Consider the following 19,166-nt stretch of genomic DNA (forward strand, 5'->3'; position numbering starts at 1 on the left):
TATCTACATTATAAGGTAATTCTGCTTATTCAGTCTTTTTTTTTTTGGCAAGTATGGAAGGGATGCCTAAAGTTATCTATCCTGATAAAATGCTGTGGATCATAAATAGGCTTCAACAATGTTGATTTTGGAGGGGGCTTGTTAAAATAAACCTGGACCATTTTTCTATTTACGTAAGTATTTTCATTTAACAGCAGTTAAGTAGAGGCCTAGCTCGTCGTTCTTAAAGCACAATATGCGCTGAATGCACGGAAGCACAGTGAGTTGCGAGTCGGGTCTGGGCACGAGCGCCGTTTCTAAAAAGCTGCCGTGCTCTTTTAACTTCCACATACCAACTCCACACCAGAGGATGATATTTGTGTTGGTTTAAATCCGTGTTTGCACAGGGTTTTTGGCTGGACGGTGTGATTGGATGTTCGTCTTCATTAGGAACGGGAACAGTGGCTTAGCAGCCACTTGAGGAATGCCGAGCCTGAGGGACTCCCTTTGTGCCGCTTATTTGTACGAGGCCGCCAGACGTCTAGACGCACTCCTTCCCAGTGACGGGCCGCCGCTGTAATCAATACCACGTCTTACTTTACCTGGCCTGTTAGTTGTTAACTCTCTGTCATAACAATGATACTGAAACCAGGTCTTTATTTACCGGTGTTCAGTGCTTCACCCTGTATACAGTCCTGCAGCACAGGCACCTTAAAGGATGGGTTGGCTGTTCTTCACCCCAGGACCTATTACACTTATAATTTCCCTCCGAGGATGAATAAAGGATCTAAATATGAATTGATCCATCGACGCAAGTTGGTTCCCATCATTTATAACTCTTCATAAAACAACCTCACTGAACACTTTGCTATTGAGAAACTTGCCACTCTGCTTCAGCTTCTCACCATGCTGAAATGCAGTCCTATGGGGCAAACATTTCAGCCTAGAAAAAACCACGTTGAATCTCCTTTTCGAGAACAGGTAACTCAGACTTTTTATGTTATAGCTGAGGTAAAGCTCTCGCATACTTTTATCATTTGCTCAGGTTTTTCAAGATTTTAATGACTCGGTTGCAACATCCGCAAATATGCTCTTTTGGCTATGTGCTAATGTAAGGAACTAGAAGCAGGAAGTTGCGCGGTCTCCTTCTGGCAACCTCTAGCCAACATCATACATCATAGAAAAGGAGATTTTACGTCTTTTTAAGGTTTCAAAGCTTTGCTCCGTCAAGTGAGTGAGAAGCTGCAGCAGAGTGCTAAGTTTCTCAGTGGTGTTCAGTGCACTGTTGTGCTATGAACAGTTATAAATGACGGAACCAACATTTTAATGAAGCCTGGGTTGGAAAACACCGAACCTATCCTTTAAATGTATGGCCGTTTTCCCAAGGCAGGAATAAACCTTGATCCGCGGCTCAGCGCCGCCTCCTCTCTGTGACAATACCAGGAACGGCTGCGTCCAGCCCTGTCTCAGTTTGGAGATTATGACGCGCTGTCTCTGGGCTCTCTCGCTCTTTTTGGGTTTTGATGCAACGCGGCGACGGAGTGACACAACATCTGGAGGGTACAACCGGTGCCGCCTCTTCGACTGGAAAAAAAAATTTCTTTGTGCGATTGTGAGATTTCACATCAATAGGCATATAGTAAGTGATTGTAAAGTAATAGGAATTAGAAAAAAATGACAATATACAATTAGCCATAAAATATCTATCTGTCTGTCTGTCTGTCTGTCTGTTGCTCTCTCTGTCCTTAGCTTTCACAGATTTCCCACTTTAAATGAGTAGCACATCATATCACCCACCCTGCCTTTTAAAGAGCGCGTTGGTTGGCTGGCGGCCAAACTTTATATAATGAATTATAGCTTTATCTAAGTCATTAATAAACCTCTCCCCACCTCCCTCCATCGCTCCCTCTCTCCATCCAGCCCGACGCTGACGATGACCCACAGGAATCTGACCGGAAGCTGCAACGTCAACTGCGGCTGCAGGATCCACGAGTACGCTCCGGTCTGCGGCTCCGATGGCATCACCTACTTCAACCCCTGCCTGGCGGGCTGCAGCACCGTGGGCAACGACAGCACCGGGGTCAGGGGTCACCACACACACACACACACACCTTGATTTATCCCCACAAAGTAAATAAATATAGCTGCTGTATGTTTCTTGGTCGCAGAATGTTGGTCAGGTATACAAAGTCATTGTTTCTTACTCTGTAGAATAACATACCGTCCTATGGAGGTTCATATTGAGCAGGAAGTTCACAGACCCCTTAACAATGCCACGCAGGAAATCAAAACAAGTCGATGCAATAGACGGAAATATCTAGACATTTTGGGGGGGGGGACTAATGACACAACAATGCGGTCTGCCAACTGTGTGTATCTGTGTTTGTGTAAATAGGTCTGCAGGCGTCCTCAAGTTACAGTTATTTTCAATCGGTTTTAAAATGAACAATAAGAACCCCCAATAATTACCAATATTCACAAAAAAATGGTAATATATAAAAAAAAGTAAAACTAATAATACAGTTGTGGTTTTTTTTTAAATAAATGACAACATACAATAATAAGCCCAAAAATTAACAACAAAGCTTTGTATAAACAATTATTACTTTCAAAAATAGGATGTTGTGTAAGTAGAAGTGCTGATGGTGCGTTTTTACATGAAGGATTATGTTATACGGGTTGGTAATTTTATTATATATTCCATTATATACTGTATTCTGCTATATATGCCATTATATATTCTCCTATATATGACATTATATATACAGTATATGCTATTTAATATTGCATTATATGTTCTACTATATATTCTTTTATACTGTGTATGTATGTATTCTATTATACAGAATGTTCTACTACTGTATGTGTTCTATGATATGTCCTGTTATATATTGTATATGTAATTGTGTGTGCAGATCAGGAACTACACGGACTGCGGCTGCGTGCAGAGCCGGCAGGTGATCACCCCGTCGTCGGGCGGCCAGGTCAACCAGCTGCAGCTCGTCATCGTGAAAACCTACCTGAACGAGAACGGTTTCGCCGTGTCCGGGAAGTGTGACCGCACCTGCAACACCCTCATCCCCTTCCTCATCTTCCTCTTCATCGTCACGCTCATCACCGCCTGCGCACAGCCCTCCGCCATCATCGTCACGCTCAGGTAGCGGCTTCGTTCTCCCTCTTCGGAGTTGATGTCTTCTGGTTATGAGCGCGTTGCCAGTTTCACAGCCGGTTGCCAGATCCAGGGATGTTCTGCCCGTCTTTCCCCTCACTTCCTCTTCAAATATTTATATTTAATTCATTGTTTTAAGATGTTATATGTTATATATCGTAGATGTCAGATTCTTCAATGCACACGAAGCCTTTCCTGCACGTCACAATTTGTTGTCCCGAATATGCAAGTAAAAATTATGCATTATTATATAAAATTATAATTTTTGTATATTTGGCTATTTTTGTTATTTTTCATTTCAGTTAGTTAATTTATTACTATTATTATTATTATTATTATTATATTATATTATATTATATTATATTATTATAAATTATTATTATTATTTTCAATATATCATTAACTGATTCGGATCCTAATTAATAAAAAAAACATGTTCCAACCACAAAGTAATTACAGTTATGAGTGAATCATCGATCTGACTCGCTGTTCTTTCTTCGATCCAGGTCCGTTGATGAGCAGGAAAGACCCTTTGCTCTGGGAATGCAGTTTGTTCTGCTCAGAACTTTAGGTAAATGGAATCTACGTTTCAAACCTACATTTTTGCTCCCAATGGGAGGGGGCCATGCGCGCCCTGTGAGGGTATAGAAATGGATTATGGGAAAACAAAGTGAATGAATGTGTTTGAAATGTGTCCTTTCTGCACCGCAGCCCGTCTCTCCAGTGAAAAGAACGGACTTCCACTTTGATTTTGTCATGTTCAGTGTGAAGCAGGTTTCACAAAAGTCTTATCAGACTAAATCTTGGGTAATGGGTCGTCGATGCGGAAATGGGGGTAACAGAGACCGGAGCGTCATCTTTCCATCGTCTCTGCTGCCGGTGTGGTTTAGCCCCGGTGACTGTTAACCTTTGGTCTCCAGAGGCCTCAACGCTCGGTTACTTTTCCCTCTTTGCCGCGACGCTCTCTCGAGTGGAACGCCGCCGGCGTGGGACGCTTCCCGAGCGCGTGCGCTTGAAACATCTTGGAAGCGCCCGAAGGCTCAGAGCGCACTGCCCAAACACGTCCTGGACCTTTTAGTAAGATACGCCGGAGCATAACTTGTCAAATTATCTCTGCCATAAAACTTCTTAGCATGTGCGTGTGGACACATAGCACGCAAAGGGAGAAAGGGCGTGCGAGGAATGGCATCCGTACCAAGTTGGAATGTGGATCTTTTTTGAGTTTTTATGCGATTGATGTGGATTTCTAATAGTTTCTGGAAATAAAACAGGGATTCCTCATGAATGGTTATAGTTTCACATTCTAATTTCACTTGCTTCAAATGAATCGGTTCCACCCGGTGGTGATACACTAAACTCTGGAGCTCCACCTCGGGAGTAACCATTGGAAACTATTTTGTATAATGCGTCTAATACTTATCTGAAGAAAGGTTTTGTAATTTTAGGGTAGGGCAGTCACAAGCATGATATTTTAGTCGACAATTAATTGTCATAAATAATTGCGATTCATAATAAAATGTTTTTTTCATTTTATGTCACTTTAATTATTATTATTATTATTATTATTATTATTATCATCATAGAATTTGTAATAGCACATGTCTTGATGCTGAGACAGTTAATTTTTCTCAACCCAACTCACCTCATTCACATTCTATATTTTGGGACATTTCTAACATTGGTTTAAAAAGATAGGATAAAATAACACTTAATGAATCCCTGGAGGGAAATTCAGGCCGTACAGCAGCAAGAAGCGGTGGAGAAAGAGATAAAAATAACACACGTGCAACATCTATCGACACCAAGGTACGGCATTGCAGCGTTGCTGATAAAAGTGGCGTGGAGTCACGCTATTCAAAACACTCACATGCAGTAATAGAGGAAATAATTGCGATTAAGTAATGATGGCGACGGCTCTATTTTGGGGAAAATTAAACTGAAATCTCCCTCTCTCTAACCCCCCCACCCCCAGCCTACATCCCCACGCCCATCTACTTTGGGGCGGTGATCGACACCACCTGCATGCTGTGGCAGCAGGACTGCGGCGTGCACGGCTCGTGCTGGGAGTACGACGTCACCTCCTTCCGCTTTGTGTACTTCGGGCTGGCCGCCAGCCTCAAGTTCGTGGGCTTCGTCTTCATCTTCCTCACCTGGTACTCCATCAAGCACCGGGAGGAGCGGGCGGAGCGCTGGCGGCCGCAGCGCCTGCCGCCGCTCGGCACCGTCAGCGAGCTGGTGTGCCACGCCGGCGGCCGCAAGAGCCACGCCCGCACCCGCTCCTGTCCCGTGTTCCTCCCCCCGCCGCCGTGGCCCAGCGACCCTGCAGCCGCCGCCCCCCTGCTGCTCAACCGTGGGCACAGCAGCCTCAGTTGCCCGGGCAATGACCTCAAAGCAATAACGCCGCCCGTGCTGCTGCTCAATCAGCAGCACAGAGGCTCCGCCCTCGTGTGAGGGGGGACAGGCTCCGCCCCTCCCAGGGCTCCACGGTGACTTGTGCCTTCCCGCTCCTCAAAACCGGCGCCACGGCAACGCTCCAAACTCTTTTAAGGGCTGGCCGGCGCCGTCGATGAGGAAAGGAGTCGCGACAGAAGCTCGTCGACGTTTCTATTTTTCATTTTTTATTGTTTTGGCGTCGTCATCGTGTGAGGAAGACCTCGGTGCTACTGTTAGGAGGCAGGGCATTATATCCAAACTAAGACACCTCGGCATCTACGCTGCATCTGAAAGCACAACTGACCAACCTGTTCTATGCAAGACCCCACGTCCCATCAGTACTGTCAGGGGGGTCTCAAAGCACTGGCCCGGGGGCCACATCCGGGCCCGCGAGGCGGCATGGAGTGGCCCGTCACCGTTAAAAATATACAATTCAAAGATCACAACGTTAAGTGAATCCATGCCATTTTACTGGATGTTTCCAGAATATAAAAGAGAATAAATTAGAATGTAACAATCTTTTTATGATTATGGGTATTTCAATGGATACATTTTCAGGCACTTCACTGATGCTGAACTTAGTTTTTCCCGTGATGTTCAAAGTGAGCCTGGCCCATGGTCCCCAGATAGTCTGAATTTGAGACCCCCTCTCTACGTTTTCTCCACCTCCTTTTCTCCTGCACATCAGATTTACACGATGAGTTTCCTGCGTTTTGATGTCACGCTTGTATCATCCGTGTATCTCTCTGGGGTTTAGACCAAATATGTTGTTCGATTGATTCTTTCTTTCTTTATTCCCGAAGGGACAGAAGTATATTGTTGGTTGTTTTTTTTGTTTTTTACCTCTCAGCTCCTCTGTTCCCATCGCAGTGCCTCTGGGGCGGTCTCTGGCTCAGCCTGCAAACGGCTAAAACTTAGGGGATCATGTAGCCCCCAACACAGATTTTTATTTCTAGTTTATTATTCTCACAGTGTGCTGGTGCGGTCTTCAGTGTATCCACTAATCGTCCTTTGTTGTCGAGAAATAAACTTTGCGTTATGCAAGGAAGTAGACATGTGACGCTGCGCTGAGGCTACTGTAGGTCGTGAAACTGGAAGTCCCAAAATGACATGTAATGGTAAAACGTGACTTCTTTACTTTTTTTACTTTTTCGGAGATAATAAGTACTGTAATTTTTTTTATTTTATTTCATGTTTTGGACCCTGCTGTATTTGAACAAATCTGGTCCATTTGTTGTGATAGGATTTCTTGAGATTCAAAAAAAACTGTGTTCTCGTGATTCCATTACCATCGACAGGTCGAAGATCTTCACTTCATTTAGGCTTGGTATTGTAATGGCTTCTCCATCAGATGTACATAGTACTTATCTAGTAGTCGTTTTAGGCTTTGAAACAAAGTAGAGTAGTCGGGATGTAAAAGATGAAGCCTGTTCTTATCATCAGTAGTCGAAATGGTTTGATTATCCAGTTGCTGGGTGTAGGGCGCCCTCTGGTGGACAGAAATAAGATTGTGTGGTAAAGGCCAGTGAATGTCTGTCGTACAGTGGAACGTTGGGTGGAAACTAAAATATTAAACTTAATCGCTGCACAGGATTTAAATCGAACTATCCCGCGAACCAATTTTAGGTTTGGGTTTCCAAAAACTTCTTGAAGTTTCTAACGCTCTCATTAAAGGGGACCTATCATGCTCCTTTTCAACAAGTTAATATAGGTCTCTGGGGTCTCAAAAACATGTTTTTTGTTTGGGTTTTTTTGCGGAAAATGCCACTGCATTCCAGCCATTGTAACATGCCTCTAACCCATCCTGTTCCAAAACGGGCAGTTTCTGTGTGTGTAGCTTTAAATGTAAATGAGCTGCCAAGCCCCGACTTCTATGAGCCAATGGGATTTGAGCTTTACTCTGGGTTCTGTTGTATTTAGTCCTAAACGTTGCCTGATTTAACCTCATCAGTGCGCCAAAATCTGTTTCTGAACAAATTTAAGGTGAGAAATAAGCAATCCAGTTGCTGAATTTTGAGTTATATTAGATCTACAAGGCCTAATTCAATAAGTTTGTTCCGACTTTCCTCGCCGACAATGCACCGGGACACCGCACTCGGGATTTTTTGTTTAATGTTAACGTCGGAAAATAAAATAGAATAAATACATAGACAATAAAAACACACTGTTTTTATAGGTTTTGCTTGCAGAAACGAAACACAAAGCAGAAATCTTTTTTTAAAACTTAGATTTCCGTCGTCTGCATTTTTGCCACAAGACAGTTGGTATTAATTCCTCTTTCAGCGCACTTCCCATGCTTGGGTGGCGTTCCTCTCAGATGGAGGGTAATTCCAATTCAATTGACCCCACGAATAATAAGGGCTGCAAATCCGAGTGGCCTTTTTCACCACATTTTCTGAAAAAGACAGCTCACACAAAAAAAACTGACTGGGCTCATCAGAGACACAAATGTACAAGCACTGAAAAAGTGAGTTTTTCATAATAGGTCCCCTTTTTGATCACTCAGCTTATGCGTATTCCTCTAAAGTTACGTGTTGCGAGTTATGGGTTTCCAATTTGAAGTGAATACAAAAGAGGATTTACATTGAGAAGCATAACAAAGCTTATTTATTAAAATAACAAATTAAGACATAAGATACTAACTTTATTACAAACTCGTGCATCCAAACAGCTTTTACAGATGTAGGCGTTTGTTTTGTGTGTTTTGTGGATGTTGCCTGTGTTATTGTATATATTCTTAAAAGGAAAACCCAACGTATTCATGTCTATAAGAAATTTTGGGAGCCCGATTATGACTTATTGTAATTTATTATAAAACCTGGATGAGTTCCTTTAATGGTTTGCGGGGGGGGGGGGGGAGGAAAAGTGCAGCAATTACATTTGAAAGGTTGATATCTTTGTCAGAGTCGTGGAGGTTATCAGGAGATAATTGTGACTAATGCCAAATTTATGGATTTTTGATATTTAATATGAAGTAGTACCTCAAATAACATCCTTAAATAATCGTCTTGTAGATAAACAACAAATGCAAATGATGCCTAATTATAGCGCTCACAAATAGTTAGAAGTCTATTTATGAACTAACCAGAAACATTGTGGTCATTGACAAAACAAAACAAAACAAAACAAAAAAAAAAACGAGTAAAAAGGACTTGGAAAAAAACCCAAAACATTTCTTTTTTTTCTCTGTGCCTAAACAGTATTTATAGTTTGTTATTTTTTTATGACATTTTGGAGGGGGTGGGGGGGGTTTTAATTGCAATGTTCTTTTGTTAAAACACTGCAGTTGAATTAATGACTATTATTATGCTACCCACGATGCCCTTATCTCCATTTTGTTCTGGTTCTCTGCCCTTTTTTGAAACCATACGCGGTGTCTCACTGGAGATTATTATTATTTTTTTTATATATATTTTTAATAAATCACTGGCCAGGTCCATTGCTATTACTATATTATATTAGAAAGCCAAATTTAACCCTGGCTGAGAAATGTAAACATACATTTAAAAAAAGGAAAATCAAGAAGCATGGCTGCTTTAGAAACAGAATCCTGCAGATTAAATAGAAAATTATAATGTAAAAAAATGGACCTGTACACGAACGTAATAGCAGCCTTTTACAAACACACACACACACACACACTTTGCAGGGAAGGAAACATCAAACAGAATCAGCACAAAAACAAAAAAAAAAAGCCTGAACGACTCAAACGGAACGTCAGGTCGATCTGTTTCCACCGTTTCGCTTTCCATCGGGTTTCTGGAGCCGGTGGGGGTGCGACCTCACCGAGCTGCGAAGGTCAAGCTCCTTTCCTTCTGTTCCTCAGGAGCAGAAGTCAGACGATGTTTGTGAACAATTTGGTTTACAAATGCCTTGAATACTTGATATTTGTCATTAAAAATGGAGGGGGAAAAAAAAAGAAATCCTTAGCGCGTCTTTGTTACGAACCCGGAATGCGGCGGACCGGCTCAGCATGCGGAAAGAAGAGCAAGAAGAGCCGTGAAGCCGCCAAGGTTTGAAGGTTTTTATTTCTGAACAGCGTCGTGATTTCCCTGAAACCAGAGTTTGATCCGTTTTACACACGTGGTCGATGAAGCAAACGGCAGAACCGGGTTTAAACGGACTCTTAAAAACATTTACAGCACGATTTGTTTTTGGCGCCGTTCTGGCTGCACCAGGAAGCCACTGTCCCCGAGAAGAACCAATTGGCACGTAAGTAAGAACACATGGGGAAAAAAAATAAAAAATAAAAATATGTATTTGCATATTTCCTGCCGTGTCACGGATGAAGCCCTGAAGGAAATGCTACTACTGTAAAAACACAAGATACTACTACTGCCACCGGGTTTAATGGGAAAACCACAATTACATTCAAAGTGAACCGGCCGTTTGCGACTCCACACTGGATTATCAAAGCACGGATAAGTTACTTTACATTTCTGCAAAAGTTACATAATGAGCATTAAAAAAAAATGTTTTGCTCCAAACGGCTGATTGTGACCAAAACTTGCAACTTTTTGACCTTAAAGTACTTTGCCGGGATTGTCCAACTTTACTTTCATAACCTTAATTTATGTTGCGTGGCAAAGCACGGCCGCTGGTACTACAATGAATTTTCCAGTGATTGCTGTTTAAAAAGTGAATTCCAAATAAGTCTTTGTTCATTTTTATAACTTTCAGAAATGGGGAAAAATAAAATGTTTTCCTCCTTGTTAAAAATATCCGTAACAATCCGTTTTTTTTTCACAGTGGACCCCCCCCCCTCCCCCCACACCCCCTTAAAAGCCGCAAAACAGGAAGCTGAGATTTGATGTATGGAATAGTTTAAAAAGTGCATTTCGGGGTCAAAATATCGCCGTCGTCCAATTGGTGAGTGGTTGGGTGTGTGGATGAGTGCAGATTGGCTGCGTTAAGGCGGGACCGCGGGATCAGCTGATACTTTCCATTCAGACCTCAAAATGGTTTCACCATTCTAATAATCTGTTGTCTTTTTTTTTTTTCCCCATAAAAATATATATATTAAAAACATTAATGGTGTTATCTATCTGGAATTAAACAGCTTCAATACTTAACTTTAGCTGTGTTAAGGCTTTTCCTTTCTAAATATATATTTAAAAAAATAACATAACACTGTTTTACTAATAAAAATGGAAGCACCTGTAAAAAAAAATATATATAAACAATAACTTTAATACTTATAATACAGCTCTGACGGACAGCGGCGGCATCGCTCGCACATCGCATTGGCGAGCTCGTCTCGGGATCGCTGTCCTGTGTCTCTATGGCAACCGCCGCCTCAGAGTGTCTGATTGGAGGGTGGAGGCAGAGCGCCGCTGCCCTCCAAGTCCAGGCTGAGAGGCAGCGCCTGCACTACCACCCCCAGACTGCGGGGGGCGCTGGTCTGTGCGTCCGGAGTGCTCTCTGCGGCACCCGGCTGCACCTCGGGCCTCAGTTTTTGCGGGGCGAGGGGGAGGAAGCCCTGCGCGAGGAACATGTCCTCCTCGTCCTCCTCCGGAGCGGGCCCCGGGTCGGGCCGGGCCCCGGGCTCCTGCGGGGTCAGGCTGTTGTGGGTGCGCAGCAGGGTGTCGTGGCGCGTCTCCAGCTCCGTCAGGCCGTTGCCGCTGAACCCCGGCTCCTCCCCGTCCATCTCCTCCAGCTGCCGAGCGAAGGCTCCTCCCCCACTCCTCCCCGCGCCGGGCGCCGTCTCCGAAGGTGACGGGATCACCTCCGCGGGCGTCTCGGGAAGGTCGTTGGCGGCGGATTCCGCCTCACTCTCGGGCGTCCCCGACCGGGCGGGGGCGGGCGGAGTGACGGGCGGAGTGGCGGCCGGAGCGGCGGGTGTCGGGGCGGCGGGTACAGCCCGGGCCCCCGGCAGGCCGGGCCAGACGCCCTCCTCCCCGCCGCCGCTGCCCTCCGCCACCGCAGCCCCGGAACCCGCGTCCGCCAGGGCGGAGTCGTCGTCGTCGTCGTCGTCGTCATGGTGGTGGTGGTGGAGCTTATGGGTTTGGTTGAGTTTGTCGAAAAGGCGTGGCAGTGCAAACATATTATCTACATCCTTCCGGAAGGTGGCCCAGTCGTCCGGGCCGGGGCTGAAGTCGCGCCTGCACTCGTACAGGCTCTCGTTGACGCTATACAGATCCTCCAGTCCCTGCCAGTTCACCTCCTCCTCCGTCAGGTTGGGCAGCTTAACCCTGTCGTCCGTCCCACAGGGGCTGTGCGCTGCGGGGGGTGGAGCAGGGAGGAGAGGGGTTAGCGTCCGGGATGGTCACCGGTCAAGCTGCAGCTCAGGCAACATGCGGTCGCGTCCGAACTTCACTATGGCAGCCAGTTCCATGGGGTTAGTAGCCCCGGCCACACACACACACACACACACACACACACACACACACACACACACACACACACACACACGCACAGGTACTTTCATGGCTCAAAGCAGCATTGCTAGATCATGGCAGCCCCCACGCTATGCTGAAGCCAAGAGCAGTGCAACACACATGCTGCTTTGGAAGATCAGCACCAACAACAACATCAATGAGAAAATCATATTGTGAAACAGAAGTGATACTGGCAAGTAGTGGAAAGCATGAGTAATGATAGGTCTGGACTGCGGTAAAATGAATAATCCAGGCAACCTGGAATCAAAGAAGTAGAAGAGCAAGGAAGGATGATGGACTTCTGCAAAAAAAAAAAAAAAATAATAATAATAATAAAAAAAAAAAAAAAAAAGGGTGGGGGGAAATGTTGCGACTGAGCCGTGGAGCGAGTGGTGCGTCCCCAGAAACACAACCCAACGGAAGCTGCTACTGAGAAAACAGGCAAGTGGAAGGAAACAGGAGCAAAAGTCTGAATCGAGAGTTTGTCTGAGCGGGATAGGAAACGGGTCGAAGCCAGTCGGGGTATTTTGGGATGTCTGTCTCTCTCTCTCTCTCTCTCTCTCTCTCTCTCTCTCAGTAAAATGGAATGGGCGTGACGGAGCGAGAGCGGCTCGAGAGACTCACAGGAACGAGAGGCTCGATCTCCTCTTTGACCACTTTCGATGCTGCTGTTGCCTGGTAAGCAGGTGCCAGAAACAAGAGTTCAAAAAGGTCAGAGGTCAGCGGGGGAGGGAGGGGAGGGGAGGGGAGGGGAGGGCGGGGCGGGGCGGGGCAGAGAGGTCACAGAAGCTCAAGTGTCCGGTCTATAACCCGCTAGAGGCCATGAGCGTCAAATGAAAGGATTCTAACTAGCGTCAACGGCTTTGAATGGACGACCGGCATGGAGGAGGAGGAGGAGGAGGAGGATGGAGGAGGAGGATGATGATGATGGTGATGATGATGAGGATGAGGATGAGGACGGAGCCTCGTGGCGGACGATGCCGCGGCTCCATCCAGGCCCATGCATGTGCATTCATGTGCATTCCGTGTTCAAACAGGCTTTGGGGTAAAAAAAAAAAAAAAGCTCATTTCTCATCTGGATGGTCTTTGTTTTCCGCACCGTCCAGGTTGTCAAACTCACTCCAGGATGTTTCAGCCCTGCGGCTGCTGCTGCACATTCTGGAGCCGCGTCGGAAGTGAATGAGTTACTACGAATGGAACGGCGTTGTGTTGGAGCGTCCTAAAGCACCACAGCGGTGTCAAATTGGGTTTTAGCCTGTTTACTGGTCAGCACACACGCTTTGCATGACCTCCACCCCCCCCCCCCCCCCACCCCCGGAGCGTTTTTCCTGATGATGACTCTCGTTTTCGTACTGTTTTAATACTTTAATATCTTTACGTCTTTATCGTCGGGTGTTTGGAAAGTTCCAGTGATATGGCGATGAAACCTACTTTGAAATGATCTCCTGCTCCTGCTGGCAATGACAGTAGCACATATATTTTATAAGGTACTCTTTATTTTTTTTTTATCATTTATTTATCATTAATTCCATTTAAAATTGCTTAGGTGCCATGGCTCTATCAAATACAAAAACTGAATTTTTTTTTAAATTATTTTTTCATTTTAATATTTTTCATAATATATTTTTGATTTTTATTAAATCACATTTAGAAAAGTCACGATTAAATTAATGAAATAAATAAATTAAATAAAACTAACAAATGACCAAATTTGGCCAAATACGATATACAGCAGAAATTATTATTCATGCATTTTTATTTCATTTCAATTTCTCTCATGTTTCTCACCAAATCCAAATTTTCCAAAGCCCCAAAATAGTGAAAATAGTAAAAATATAAAAAGTTAAAAAATATATATCTTTCAGGAAATGGTCAGGGGTCATTTGAAATAATGTGACCTGACTAGAAAAATGGCTAAAACTGAATTTAGGACGCCGGTGAGGGTCGCTAAACATCTGCAGCGTGACATGAAGCCGAGGTGCGCACAGTGGGTGACAGCGATGGAAGCAGCTTTCATCCAAAAATAAGCACAAATATAAATACATAAAATAAAAAAAAGTAATGCAATGATTTGTTAGCGTGTCCCCAGCATGCAGCCACAGAACAAGCGCCGGCGCTCCGTAAAATGAACAATATTATTATTATTATACTTATTATTATAATTATTATTATTTTCATTATTAGTGGGAATGAGGCAACATTTTGGCCCATGCAGGTGTTAAAGAAAAGCCGCTGAAGAGGGAAACAAAATGGTGGATACCTGTGTGGCTCATAGCTTCCTCCATCTTTACCTCCTAATCGGAAACAAAATAAAAGCAATTGATTGTTAATGCTTTGGAATCAAGAGACGAGGGGTCGTGGGAGGGGGAGGCTGAAACGGTTCATTCACATCGGAGTTTGTTTTCCCTCATGCACAGCGCTGCCACTCCCTGGGGGAGAAATGCGATTATTGGATGAAGAGGAAAGCAAAGGGGTTGAAGGGGAGGGAGAGGGGAGGTGCTCGGGGGGTTGGTTTGGGTTTTGGATGACGGGGGATCGACCGGGGTGGAGGAGTCGCTGACGGGTGCTCCTTCCCCCTCGGGGGGCAAAGATCACCGGAGCGTCACCCCGGCGACGGTTATTTCCGGACGTTTTAGCGGTCGTAACGTCAGATCCTCCGAGGGAGACGCAGCCTGGCGCGAAACCACCCGCCGTCATTTCACGCGGGGCGGGGCGTGGGAGACTTGGCCCCCCCTGCGCCCCCCGGAAGGAGGCGGAGGGAACGGATTTCGGGCGGGTTGCGCGACTCGTTTTTTTGTGGCATCGGATCCAAATGCTCCGCTCGGGCTTGTAATTAGATCCAGTCGTTTTTTTTTTTTCTTCTTCTCTTTTTTTTTTTTTATCGTGTTGTATTAGGTTTATCCTCGGGACATGGAGGCGGCAGCGCCGGGTCACGCCACACACCGGGGCAACTTTACGGCTCCGGGATCAGCTTGTTTGAACGAGAAAAATAAGTGACGGATGAGGAGGTTATGGCCGGCAGACGGGTGCAGAACCGGCTCCGAAATTCCTCCTCCTCATTCAAGAGGCAGCGAGGTGTCCAGGACACACCCCGGTAATATATATGGCTTAGGTTTCGGATTTGGACTTTTTTTTTTTTTTTTGTGGTAATATTTATGTGAATTGGTTCGGTTTTTATGGTGGAAAAAAAAAAAGTTTTTAGGGCAAACGACAAGAGGTTTATTGTGATTGCTGCAAAATGCTTGACTTTGCAGTGGCTTTTCTCATAACTTGTGGTGGAATTGGTGAACTTGTATGCGTCTTCTTTGCCGTAAAATTGCAGCAATTGGCCAAAAGTCTCGATTTCTTTTTTTCACTACCAATGAAGAAAGAGACATATGTCATCACTTCCTGTAATAATAGGGAATTCGTATAATAATACAGATTTTGTACATCACAGAAACAACCTTGAAACAGGTTTGATTTGACAATTTAATGCAGAAAAGTTTTGGCAATTTTGCTAAATTGTAATCTGTCTTAAGTATTGTGCAGATCGATGTCATTCGCATCAATTAATTAATTTGCAACAATTATTTATTGAGATTGCAAAATTGTGATGTCTGATCCAACGCATCATTACTTATAGTCATGGATAGTATTACAGTTTATATTTCAAAACTAACACACCCGTGTGGATTTGGGAACCAATATTGTGACTGTTAGGAAAAAATGGTCCAAGGCCTCCCGACCCTCCATGAGATCTCTGGCGACCCCCAGTGGGGCTCTAGCACCACAGGTTGGAAAACACTGCTCTGGAGAACTTCTGTGTGGAAGATGACACAGGATGTGGAGTGTGTGTGTGTGTGTGTGTGTGTGTGTGTGTGTGTGTGTGTGTGTGTGACACACAGGCAGCATGTACCTGCAAAGAAGACATTGTTGGGACGGTGGCTGCGGAAGAAAGACTATGACGTGTCAAATGCTGCGTCTTTGTGTGTTTGTGTGTTTGTTTGTGTGTGTGTGTGTGTGTGTGTGTGTGTGTGTGTGTGTAGGGGGGTGTTCATCAAAAAAAAAGTCAAATGCACATTCAAATTGGACCACGGCTCTCAGGGGTTGCCCTCTGACCTTCACCTGGGAATTTAGGGGAACGTGATTTGAGGCACAAACCCACTCGCATGCAGCATGCCAGTACAACGCGATGGGACCGAAACAGATTGGAAACAAGGTTGCGACCGACACAGACAAGCTCAATAAAAATACGCTCCGACCTCAATGATGACCGCAGCGCTCTGTGATCACAGCTGCCCAATCTCTCATTCCTAATTCCGATCAAATAAAGCTCATTCTGTTTATTCACTCCCGTGTTTAAGATCTGTTTCGGTCTTTTGTCGTTTCAGACATCACAACGACACTCCTGTCGTCGACCCACCATGACACATCCAACCATCCTAAAGTTCACTTCAAGACAGCGGGGACAGACAGGATATTACGTGCAAGTGTATGTATAATCATAATAACAACATGTATATTTTTTTTTTACCTGTATCTAGGCCTTTGGGGCGGGGATTGCACTGTTTGTGTCCTTGACAGCTTCTCATCTCCATCAGCTGAGCGTGCAGCACGTTCAGAACCTCACGGTCCACTGTGTACACCGCGTTGGTCAGCTGTGAGTGGATAACCAAAAAAACAACAGCACATACGGTCTTAGTGCTAGTATTGGTCGCGCAGCACACATGTATTAGTTTTGTCGATTTTTTTTTAAAGGCCAATAAAACCTGTCGGAGTTTTAGAGGAGACCGCATTCAGACCGCATTCAGTTCAACGACAGAAGTCAAAGAAATCCGGGGTTCGGAAATCCTAAATCTCCACTCCGGGATTTGGAGTCAACCAAGTGGATGACTCCTAATCCCGTGGCTTGAGCAAAAAAAGTGTCGTGTTTTTTTTTTTGTTGATGTTTTTTTTCTTTTACTTGCTGAACCTGGAATTTTCTGCCTCTTAAAAAAATAAATCATAATAATAATAAAATCAACATTTGTGCTTCATACGACTTGACGGGGAGAGTGTGTACCTGGTAGGGGTCGCTATTGAGGTCGAAGTATTCTAAGAAGCCGGTGGCGAACTCGCAGAACAGCGTGTTGTGGCTCTCGTTGATGGTCCTCAGGCACCAGTAGGTGTTGTTGTTGGAGCTGGTGCACGCGCAGAAGCCGCCGACTGCAACGCAACGCAAGCGCCGGTCAACACCCTCCTCGACGGCACTTTTCAGCCGCGGTAGTTTTCGGCGCTCAATGCTTCGAAAAGATCGATTCAACTGATTTTCGGACAGGACTGACCCGACGCGCCTACGTATCATGGAGCGAAACCATTCGGTCTAAATTCTCCAAGTCTTGCAAATGCATACGCTACGCTGGTACTATTCAGAACACCGAGAGGCTGGTCGGTGGGGGTTACGTACGGTTCCAGAAGGGCGCGGTCTGCCAGTGGTCGTTGTTGTGGGTGAAGCAGGTGAGGCCGGGCAGGCTGCAGTCGTCGCCCTTCCTCTGCCTCTTCCTCTCCTTCCTCTCCTTCTTCCTCCTGCGGATCTCGTTGTACAGCTGGGTCTTCCCGTCCACCTCCTGGGCCACCTCCCTGAAAGGAAAACGGGGAACACCGGCCATTTAACCACAGCGGCCAAAGGGGCGGCGGACGTGACGTGACGCGAAGACGGAGGCGACGCCAATCCTCGGTGGTGGAAAACCTTCCCGGGGGGGAACTTCCAGAAGGACACGACAACCCCCGTTCGCTTTCACGTCCGAGGTTCCGATTTTCCTCCGGAGCCGACGCCGGAGTCGGGCTGCGCTGCGGAGGAGCGGCGGCTCCGCGTCGTATCGGCGTCACGCCTTCCTTACGTCCGCCGGGATGCAGGCTTCCAGGGCTCGACCTGAGTCCCCCGCCCCCCTTTGTTGAGTCATTCCATCCTGTCCGTGCGCTTTAGTCAGTCACTTCCAGACGTCGGGAAATTCAACCGGTTGTTCCCCCCCCCCGGAGGCACCTACGCCCCGCCGGGAGACACGACACCCGATGAAAACGTAGAGAGAAAAAAAACAAAAACCCCACGTCTTTCACGCGACCGCCGGGGCTCGCCGGGTCGTAAATCGTGAGCCCGTCCACGCCAAACACATCATCACACACACTGCGCTCCGCGTCGTCGTCTCCACGATGACGCCGGCGGCCAAACGAGACATGCCAAGACCATGCATAACCACAACCGTCAACCGGCGTCTTGTTAGGTGGGGGGTATTAAACACGTATGCGGTGGCTCAGGTGCGGATTAGGGGTCCGGTGTTAACAGAACGGGGAGGGGGTGACGGTGATCAATGCAGCAAACCCACACAAAGAACTCACTTAAAGGGGTGTAGTTGATGGTTCTTGTTCTTCGTTCTTTGGGCTTTCTTTCTCTCTCCTTTGCCAAAATAGCTGGTTACAATAAACAGAGAGAGACACTAAGGACCCGGGAGAAATACGTCATCCACGGCACCCGCAGATGTGTTTTCCCGAAAAAAAGGGATGAGTGTAAAGTTAGAAATAACCTGTGAATGGCAATAGGTCTAATCGCAACCTCAAATGGATGTCTGTGTGTGTGTGTGTGTGTGTGTGTGTGTGTGTGTGTGCGGGTGTGGGGGTGGGTGGGCGGGGGTCTGGCGTTGATTCTGCGGAATTCGATTTGGATGACCAACCTCCTCTTTCCGCAGTCGCACTCGTCCGGCCGCCTCCTCTTCAGGTGGCCTCGCACTTCCCGGAGGTTTTTGATTTTGTCTTGAAGAGCCTCGATCTGGACGGAGAACACAGAACAAAACGAAACGTGTTTAACTCCCCCTGCCGCGACCTTCCAAAAAGGACAAATCCATCCGTTCATTCGTTGGTTAAATGATTCATTGGGTGTTTCTATGTTTATACATCGACGATATATAAACAAGCCTCAGTCTGAAGGTTGGTAAAAAAACCAAAACATTCAAACGCGATTAATCACAGCACAGGGTTAGGGTTTTTTTTGCTTATTTAACACAGTCTGTGATCCAAAATGGACCGCAAACAAAAGGCCTGTGGTTTTTAATCAGGATCTTGTATGTTTTGAGCGATATGAGTGATCCCTGAGACGGTCAACGGGGTGAGACGCCCACCTCCTGGTCCACGTAGCTCTTGTGGTCTTTCCAGGCCCTGGACGACTGGTAGACCTCCCTCTCACAGTGCACCGT

The 19,166-nt window shown here is 45.8% G+C and overlaps 2 protein-coding genes across 4 annotated transcripts in view; one reads left to right on the forward strand and one right to left on the reverse strand.

Moving 5' to 3' along the window:
* Positions 1–5,647, forward strand: part of slco5a1 (solute carrier organic anion transporter family member 5A1) — a 40,923-nt gene extending 35,276 nt beyond the window's left edge. Inside the window, exons 7-10 of the mRNA XM_080020642.1 lie at positions 1,900–2,059; positions 2,895–3,136; positions 3,655–3,719; positions 5,121–5,647. Of these exons, the coding sequence (XP_079876768.1) occupies positions 1,900–2,059; positions 2,895–3,136; positions 3,655–3,719; positions 5,121–5,599 (946 nt within the window). The 3' untranslated portion in view covers positions 5,600–5,647. The remainder of the gene's footprint in view (positions 1–1,899; positions 2,060–2,894; positions 3,137–3,654; positions 3,720–5,120) is intronic.
* Positions 5,648–10,369: 4,722 nt separating this feature from the next.
* sulf1 (sulfatase 1) overlaps positions 10,370–19,166 on the reverse strand; it is a 41,810-nt gene continuing 33,013 nt past the window's right edge. The window contains exons 13-20 of one of the 3 annotated variants that reach the window (XM_080020528.1): positions 19,092–19,166; positions 18,648–18,742; positions 18,316–18,387; positions 17,387–17,559; positions 17,003–17,145; positions 16,475–16,598; positions 14,219–14,252; positions 11,624–11,800 (exon numbers count right to left, since the gene is read on the reverse strand). The exon at positions 19,092–19,166 is cut by the window's right edge and continues 22 nt beyond it. In XM_080020528.1, the coding sequence (XP_079876654.1) occupies positions 11,767–11,800; positions 14,219–14,252; positions 16,475–16,598; positions 17,003–17,145; positions 17,387–17,559; positions 18,316–18,387; positions 18,648–18,742; positions 19,092–19,166 (750 nt within the window). In that variant the 3' untranslated portion in view covers positions 11,624–11,766. Of the gene's footprint in view, positions 11,801–14,218; positions 14,253–16,474; positions 16,599–17,002; positions 17,146–17,386; positions 17,560–18,315; positions 18,388–18,647; positions 18,743–19,091 lie in introns of all 3 variants that reach the window. The other 2 variants (XM_080020530.1, XM_080020529.1) reach the window with 2 other exon arrangements.

Source organism: Zeus faber, assembly GCF_960531495.2.
Source record: "Zeus faber genome assembly, chromosome: 19".
NCBI lineage: Eukaryota > Metazoa > Chordata > Actinopteri > Zeiformes > Zeidae > Zeus > Zeus faber.